This window comes from Echeneis naucrates, chromosome 8 (assembly GCF_900963305.1).
Source record: "Echeneis naucrates chromosome 8, fEcheNa1.1, whole genome shotgun sequence".
Taxonomy (NCBI): domain Eukaryota; kingdom Metazoa; phylum Chordata; class Actinopteri; order Carangiformes; family Echeneidae; genus Echeneis; species Echeneis naucrates.
This window is the reverse complement of record NC_042518.1, coordinates 18,257,869-18,267,553: the sequence shown is the minus strand read 5'-3', so window position 1 is coordinate 18,267,553 and position 9,685 is coordinate 18,257,869. Positions and strand designations below refer to the sequence as shown.

The window sequence follows — 9,685 nt, the reverse complement described above, 5'->3', positions numbered from 1 at the left end:
TACACACACACTTCTGCACGGTGCAGGACCGTAGGTTGTATCACTTTCTTTCACTATAGTGAGCAAGTTGTTTGGGAGGAAGGGGGCTCGAGGAGAGAGAGAGAAAGACAGAGAGCGAGAGACACAGAGGGAGGGAGGGGGGGAGCGAGGACACAGTAGAGGAAGAGAGAAAAATCTCCTAATGTCTCTCATCTTGTTTTCTGTTTAGTGAACTCGCGGCGTTTCACAGATAATGTCCGAGAATGTCAATTTCTGGGACTTTGAGCAACTACTACGTGGACTCCATTATAAGTCACGAGAGTGATGAACTCTCAACCCCGGCTCGCTTTCCCACCGTCCAGTATTCCGGGTCGAGCTCCGCGGCAGCCGCGGGCGGAAGGCAGCCTTGCAGCGCTGCGCATTCAGAGCATCCCCATCCCGACTCCTACCCATCTTGCAGTTTCCAGCCGAAACCTCCGGTTTTCTCCTCGTCCTGGAGCCCGTTTAGTCCGCACCACAGTACCAGTGGCGTCCCTACTGTGTACCACCCTTACATCCCAGCCCAGCACGTGCCCACCGCAGACACAAGATACCTACGTTCATGGCTGGACTGCGCGCCGCGCGGCGCCGAGTCTGTCCCGGGCCAGGGCCAGACGGGGCAGGTCAAACTGGAGCCTCAGCTCGGCCACCTCGGTGGGGAGATCGCACCCAAAATCGGGGGACAACTCCAGCACGAAACCACCACATATATCTTGGAGTCCACATCCACGGCAGTGCGCGAGCTAAACCACCATCCAACAGCTATCCCGGGAGCACGGTTCGACGATAACAAGGACATTTGTGAAGGGAGTGAGGACAAAGACGGCATGGATCAAAGTAAGTTATTAAAACAGGAACTAGCGCGCGAGAGGGAGAGCAGAGAGTGAGAGATTGTGAAAGCTTTTAATGCCGCCATAAAACAAGAACAAAGGGTAGGAGAGTCGAAGTGACCCCACCTTCTGCTCCCTGCTTTCACTGCGAGGTTTGGCCATCTCATCCTTCCGCTGAGAGCCGCTCCTCTCTACCCATGTCTAATGTTGAATATCAGTATCCTAAAAGTGTGTCTTTTAGTTGTAGCTTTCTAACGTTGAGCGCGCGCGTGCGCGTGCGCCCACACACACACACACACACACACACACACACACACTCTCCCACTCACAGACACATATAGACTGACTGAACAACAGGACAATTCTCTAGATAGTTAGACCAGCACAATACAGAGCCAAATTAATAAACAGAACACAACCACAATCAGAGTACATTATAATTTGTGTTAGATAATGTTGTCAAGTCATGCCAATATTAGTTTGAAAGTAGCTGAAATTGCTTGTGATTTTTAGTTTAAATAATTTTTACAATTTGCAAATTAAAGAATAAAATTCGGTCGGGGGAGGGGTCGATTATTCAGCACTAGTGAAAAATAAATGGTTAAGGTGGGAAAAGAGCAATAAGAAAAAAATTCATAGTCAGGTATTCAATCTGCTGCCCTTCATCATCTGATCTTCATGTCTCTTACCTATTACCGGCACATGCGCACTTCTGCAATGCCTGAAAATGACATTTATTACATATATATATATATATATATCTATATGAGGTAGGTTGTAGGAGCCAGGACCCCTTCGGTCTTGTTTAATATGCGCGACGTGCTGCGAAAGCTCAGTGTGCTGAGCAGTGCCACTGCCACACACTCTAACTATAGACCCGCAGGCCTCCTGCTCTCCATGCCCACCAACATGACCTACCAGTCATTATGTACACATCCCCAGAGCTCTGCGCTTAATATGGACACCGTGGATTGTCTTTCACTTGTCATCCAGTAAAGTCAGCTGTAGCCTACATCATGATCTACTGTCGGACACAGACCCTTGCTGTTACTGCTCTGCTTTTATATAAAATCTGGTCCCTGTGTTAAGTCACGGATTGGGACAGGCCCATCTCAGTTGCTTTTGGCCCGATCCTTATTGTCTTATTTCTGTAAAGCGGCACATTCCTGTAGCATTGAGCCGTAAACACAATGATAGGGATAAGCCACCTCTCTCAGCGTCCATCAGCTGAAATCCTTCCCTGTATATCAGCTGTATTGATGACCTGTCCTCTTTTACAAATAATAAAGAACATTAGAGCAGTCTAACCGTGGATCAGAGAACCGGCGGCCAGGAGCCGCAGAGAAGACTAGTCCTCCACAGCTCAGACGCCTCAAGTCAACTTGGCTCTGCTGTGCAGGTCCCAGTCAGAGCGAAGACTCTTGACTCCAAAAGCTTGTAGATCCACTTGTTATCGTGTAGAGCATTCAGTGGCACAAGGTTGTGGACCAGAGAGAAGATGGACTGGGAAAAAAAGAGTTCAGTTTTTTGTTTCTTGGACATGAAGCGTTTATAACTAGTAAAAACATTAACTGTATTAATTTTGAAAGTGTTTCAACAAAAACAACAGCAATAAAAATAAAGAATTAAAAGAAATAACGTTTGAAATAAACTCATCTCGACAATCTCATTCTCAAAATACAGTCTATAGACAATTCAGGCCTGGATACCTTATTCAGACTAAATCAAACTAATATTGACTGAATATTTACTCCATGATATGTCAATGTTTCATATTATTATGGTCTGCAGTGTACTGTTCCCACAGACACGGGAGAGTTACTGTTTTATTCATCTGCTCTCCTTCTAATAATAATAATATTTTACCTGTCATGAAGTCGCATCATCTTGATTTAAAGCTATAGACGGGTTGGCCACTAAGACACTAAGGTTTACTCTGTTTTTCTGTCACCCCTCGCACGAACAGCAGCATTTAATCCATCATGAGCTGGCAGTGATGGTTCAGTCAGAGCGTGGTGACTTATTTCAGGCAGAGCGGGAATATGCCCCATTAAAAGATATTCATCGGATTTTTCAGAAATATTATTTCTTCTGTTTTTTTAACCCGGACTGGATGTGAGCAGACTCTGTTTCCCTCCTCTAGCCCGGCCTAATAAATCGAAATTTCTGCCATGGCAGTCTGATCCATGTGTCTGAGCGCGTGACCGTTTGATCCCATGCGCATGCAAGGTGTGTGCAAGCGCGTGCACAAAAAACGAGAGAAGGTACCCCTACACTGGCCTTTTCAGAAAAAGAAATACAAATTTGAAACATGCACAATCATCAGGCTGCACACGTTGTCGCTGCGCACACACACACACACACACACACACACACACACTTCTTTCTCAGTGTTTTTCTCTCAGACACATATGCATGCAAACATACACAGTCACCTTAATACAGCCTTGAGTGAGCTATCCATCACAGAGGGCTGGTTCAGGGGCTGGATGGAGCCCATCAGCCTCCAGTTTGAATTATTAGACTTTCCACCAGTAACACTATGTATCCCAGTCTGGCTGGGTCCTAGTAAAACATGGTCTGTTCAAACGGACCAAACTCTGAGTCTTCTCTATAAAAAGAAAAAAAAGTGTCTATCTGAGCCATTTTAGGCTGTCAGCAGTTTTTCTTGTGGGTGGTTTTTGGATGTATTGCCATGGGCTAGTTTGGAAGGTAGTGGGAGTTGCACAGGAGAAACTGAATACTATATCTATTGTTCACATGGCAGCCATTTCAAACACTGGGTACAGCCATGTCCATGTGTTTGCCACACAAAATAACTATCATTGCTTAATGCAAGTTTGGTTTTGTAACTGCTGGTACCAACAGTTCACATGAGAAGAATATGTGTGAACCTGAAATAATTTGGTCAAAAATACACCTTATGGTCTGAGGGATGTGGCTGCTTTTAATTGGTTAAGATATGTTGTTTTGTGCGACATTGGCAAAGTTATACAGTGTTTACATATCTAATTTGTAACAATATGACTTACCCAAAACATTACTATCTTGCCCTGACAAGTTACATTTCATGTATGTTTGAATCAGGATAAAGTTAAAGGTCCTATATCATATAAAAGTAGACCTTCTGTTCTTTTATTATAAATCGGTTCCAGGTTCTTTATTAATACCAGGAAAGTATCAAAGAACGCAGTCCCAGAAAAATGCACACAAACTGAAGCAGTAGCACTCAAAGCTCACACAAAACCTTCCAGCCCTACGAGAATTTTTCATTTGAAATCTGCAATGTTTTCATGTATTCAATCAGTTGGAAAACAGTCAGGCGATCAGAAGAGAGGCTGTGACAGAGAAGCTTGACAGAGGAGATGTTAAAATCTACTTAGATTTTGGGGGGGGGGGTTAAACCACAAATATCACTTTTTATGGATATAATACTTAAGATAAAACACATTAGGTGTGACACATGATGTCCACCCAGTAGACTGCTATCATTTTCAGACAATAAATATGAAGATACAGTCAGCAGCTGCATAGCTAAGTTTAGCTTTCCTTAGTGTATCCTAAAGACGGGAAACAAAAACAGCTATGCTTATTAAAGCTAATAATAGCCACCAATAAGCACATTTAAACCTAATTAAATGACATATTATATGATCTTTAGTTAATACTAAAAAGAAGCACTTTTGCCAAGAAAGTGAATTTTTCCTTTAATGTTTAGCTACATTTTAGTAAGCTACTGTTTTCCAGTAATTCTCATTTATTTGAATAATCTTGGTAAAATAAATCATATATCTTTATATTGTTTATATCATTTGTGATCTTCATTGGGAAAAAATTGAGTGCAAAGTTTCTGTGATGTTAGCCACATGACTTAAAGCCCAATTCACTGAATGACAACTTAACACAAGTATGAATAATACATATTGGCATAAATGAAATGTGCACTGCATTATTGTTGGTCCTCTGGATTTCATATTGTCTGAAGGTCATATTTGTAGTGTTCACTGGACTTGCAATGAACAACATGCATTCTCAGACCTTATACTTGGGAGCTAATGTGAGAAATTTTGCAACATCACAGGATTCTTCCAAGTTCCTGCTACTACTACCACTGAAAAAGAATTTTGAACAGATGGTTGATGATTAGGTTTTTCTGTAAACAAATATTTTAGTTTCTCTTTGCTTCTTGCATGTTGCCAAAGAGGAACACATCCCTATAAGGATTTAACTAACACTTAAAGAAGTAATTATATCCACTTCCAAAATTAATGAGTCAAAGTACCAAGATCACAATTTGGTTTGAAGACAAATTCTGGGAGCCTGTGCTAGTGGATTGAATGTGGTGAAACTGGTATTTCTTTAAATTCTGTTGTCTCTACAACATTTCTGCATGATGTATCCTCCCAGGAAGTAGCGGTCCAGCTCTGGCCTGAATTTTCCTTGGCAGGAATTGAAAATGATTGCTGCTTGAATAATATCAGTGGAATCTTACCTTTGAAATATCACATCCATTGAAAAGCAGCTTCCAGCTACAGATTCTCTTTGTGTTACTGGTGCTGGGTGACCATCCAGAATAAACTACAAGGTTGCACTCCAGTCTTTGTGCTGCTGCTGCCGGGCAGAGCAAGAAACTTATTACCCCTGAAGTTTATTAAGTTATAATGCCGGGTGAACAACCCCATTAATTGGCGTGTTGCTGCTGCTGGCTGGGTGAGATGGGGGTGTAAGGGTTGAGGTGGGTGGTGGATAAAATACGACTTTGGGAAATGTAATAACGTGCCTTTGGGATATATGAGAGGTCAGTTTCTGGAACTATTAGGGTGAAATTGCAAGGGAGAGAGAGAAAGAGAGAGAGAAAAAAAGATGGGATGTGATATTAGTCTTGTAGCCGTTTCGGTTACTGTTTCCATGCATCCATCACTATGGTTTCACACATACACACACAAAACACACAACACACACACATTCACAGGCAAAGGTACAATGGCGAACAATAGAAGACATCATGCTGCAGGGCCATAGGCTATAGTGAGTGGCTTAACAAGAATATCAATCTTTTTGTCCATGTGTGTGTCCATGTGACATCCAGGCCAGTTGTTGTCTCTATAGCAACATGGATGCAGCCTAGATAGGGAACTTCAAACTGGAACCACATAAGCTACATGGATAGAGCATCACCAAACTCATCACCCTCCCCCCATCGTCGCCACCCTATCCCTCTTCTGGTTTGACACCCAGGGTGACAGCCATGGTTGCTGCGTAGCATTGAGGGTAATGGATGGTGTTGGAGATGATTGTAAACCCAGGGAATGCAAAGCACCCACTTTATCGTGCGACAAAAGCACCGCACATCTCCACCCCACGCTCCACCCTCAATCCTCACCTCACCTCTTTAACAGGCATTATTTTGTTCTGAGATTAAATCGATCCCATACATACTGGCCATGTAGCAGGAAATTGATTTCAGAGGGTATTAAGGACGTGTTTACTGATGATGGCTGCTGACTAATTCAACTCATGGGAACAACATAGAGGAGGCTATTTTCTGTCAGAGCCGTTCACACAGGGACGGAGATAGGCTGGGTGTAGTACAGATTACTGGCAGCCATCTTAGTCCTACAATCCAGCTTCAAGCCTGTAGAAATTACATCAGCAAGACTATCAGAAATACTCGTCTCATTTTGAGTCTGTGTGTTTTCAGTGTGATACACCATTGAGTCAATGTCATTGTCAATCCACAGCTTCCTTTTTTGAGGCCCCACATACAAATAACAAGAGAAATAAAAATGTCCAAGCAGGTTAAAATTATAATTGAACAAGACAGCATTTTACCTTTGCCAGTCAAAACTGATAGTGGCAATATTGAGTTTTCTCAATCAAAATTGATCAAAATTGTAACCATTACATTTTGTCTGTTGTGTTTGTTTTATTACCTCACACCTTTGAAACACTGTCTCATCATGTTTTTAATAATGTTTTGACTTACTATCCAGACTCTTACAAGTCAAAATTGTTTAAAAAAATAGGAAAAAAGAAGAGAAAGTAAGTATTGATTTTTGGTCACTTTGACAATAGGTCAATCTTAAAATGAATAGATAGATTTTTTTTTATGAATCCTATTTTTTTCTTTTCCTGGCAGACTTGATCCTCCTTCAAAATTGGAAGGTTGCACTTGAGCCTGTAGCAGAATCAGCTCAAACATAAAACAGTAATGCTCATGGTGCCTCTGTTTCCAACTGGGAGATAAAAGAACATTATCGTGAATGTAATGTTTAGCATGCTCAACTGGCAGCAAGATATTTGGAGTAAAATTTAAGACAGACCCAACATCAGTTAAGGAGAGGACTGGGTCTTCAGGTAGGAACACATTAAGAATTCTCCCTGCATGACTTCAAAAGGTGCTGAAACTCAGTCTCTCCTCAGTAACTCATGAGCAACAAGATCATCTCCTCCACTGTGGCTCCATGTAACACTGATTTTCCTGAAGAACCAAGGCAAACCTTTTGGGCTAAATTTTACACAAACTAATGTAGATGTCACTTTTTGCAAAACTGGCCGCTGTGGTTTTAGTCTGACCTCCATGACCTCAGGACGACTTGAGTCGTGATTCTGCTAGAAGGTTTTGGGTTTTGTTTTGTTTTTTTTACCAGATGTAAAGACAGGATTCTCCTGTCAGAGTCACATTTTGGCTGCGGGTTAGGCTTGGAACTGCACTGTTAGCTGAAATTGTGTCACTGATGTAAAACAATAAAGAAACAGAAGCAAATAAAATAGACAGTCTGCTATTGGTTTCTGCTTTTCATCATCTTTGATGATGAAAATCTTTGATGATGAAAAGCAGAAGATGAAAGATGAAAAGATGATGATGCCTGCAGAAAAGCAGACGTTTTTAATTTGTCACATTTGCTGAAACTTAATTTTAAGAAGTGACCACACCCCTCCCCCCTTTGAGGAAGGGAAAGTAGAGCTTAACTTGTTTATATTGTTTTGGATTTCAAAAGTCTTCGGCCTGCCTGTGTGTTGGCTCCACTGGCTGGGATTGACGAGAGGAAGAGCCTGACCACCACATGGGGTGACTGCTCAATGGTTTCAGGTTTTATTTGGAATATGTAAAAGTGGAAATCAACCAGAACCCCTTCAGTCTTCCTGAATGTGTTTTGGGTTGTTTTAAAATGAACACATTATCTAACTGTATTTGTGATCAGATTTTATTTTTGTCCTGCGCTTTATAGGAAAGTTCAACTCAACTACTTGTAGGCTTAGATGGATGAAAATGGGTCAGAGTTAGCAAAGTGTTTCATAACTTTTTCATAACTGCTTTGGAGGAGGTCTGAATTGCTTTTTGCACCAAAGCAGACTGAACATGAAAACTCTGCTAATTACATCCGTCTAAAAGCTTTAAAGGGGTGGGGTGTATGGAGTGTGTTTGGAGTTGGAGTAGGTTGAGTAAAGAGAGGACGAGACAGATGGAAAAAATCTCATCATTTAAAATGTTTTAATATTAATAATGAGAAAGATGAAAAGCAACCAAATTACAGGGGTCTCTTTACCGTATATGTGTAATTACAGTGTACTTAATAATCCACATATAAGCAACAGTGACCCCTAGGTCACAACATGTGCGCTGAAAGTCACCTTCAAACGAAAAACTCAGAATCCCCCAGCCCCCTGTTACTCAAGCTCAATTAAGTCTTAAGTAATCCATCAGAAAGCATAAAATTCATTATTATCTTTTCAAACAATTTTCCTTAAATCGTGACTTAATTGAAACAGCGCTTGCTTGTAGCAATTCTTTCAGCCTTTCAGTTTCCATTTGTGCTATTTCACTCTCCATCTGTGTGTTGCATTACCAGGTTGTATGTTTCACGCGGTGTTGATTAAAACGATTATAGATCCATTTGTGTATCAATCGCAGTCCTTCTAACACCATAAATCTGGTTTTACTCACCAAGTTGTAGCGGCGGGTTTCTGTGCTATTGCAGTTTAAAATACCCCAGTAATATTTCACAGTGTCTTTTCAATGTCAGATGTCATAAAAGAATGGCGTCTGAGAAACTGCACGCGCAATTATTATGATTGATAATTAAACGATATACCTTTCCTCTTTTTCCAGATGACCCCTCGGCCAACTGGCTACACGCCCGCTCCTCCAGGAAGAAGCGCTGCCCCTATACAAAATACCAGACTCTGGAGCTGGAGAAGGAGTTCCTATTCAACATGTACCTCACGCGGGACCGGCGGCACGAGGTGGCGCGTGCGCTCAACCTGACTGAACGGCAGGTGAAGATCTGGTTTCAAAACCGGAGGATGAAAATGAAGAAACAGAGCAAAGAGCAACCTAAGGACTAGCGAGCCTCTCCTGTGCGCGCAAATACAGACGCATGCGCGCGACACACGCTCACACTGTATACCCACATAAAGCCCCCGTTTCTTGTTTCTCAAACAAAATATGGCCTCCCCGAAAACTGCAAGAACAGCAACACACACAGATACGCCAACTCCTTTAAATTTCTTCTAACCTTCAGGCAGGCCCATGCGAGCTTCAGTCCAATCACAGCATCTGTAGCCTACAACTGATCAATTGCTTTATTGATCCTAATGCCGGACGTTAACGCTGAAGTTCGAAGACTGGAGAGTCTGGAGCTTTGGAATCATTAGTGTTTGTGTTAATGGAGGATTGGTAAAACTGGACTTCATCTCCAGGACTCAATATAAAACTGTGGACTGTAATATTTGTTTGATGAAGTTGTGGCTGCCGTGCGTCTTATGTATTCATATTTTATAGCGTTATTATTATGCCTCTTAATCAGTCTTTGATATTTGGTAACATTATGTAA

The 9,685-nt window shown here is 41.8% G+C and overlaps 1 protein-coding gene across 1 annotated transcript; it reads left to right on the top strand.

Annotated features, from left to right (window-relative positions):
• The first annotated feature begins 242 nt into the window (after window positions 1–242).
• Window positions 243–9,197, top strand: hoxb9a (homeobox B9a). The gene is made up of 2 exons (XM_029507920.1): window positions 243–855; window positions 8,962–9,197. The coding sequence occupies exons 1-2, from the start codon at window positions 243–245 to the stop codon at window positions 9,195–9,197; spliced, it is 849 nt and encodes a 282-aa protein (XP_029363780.1).
• Window positions 9,198–9,685: the final 488 nt, after the last annotated feature.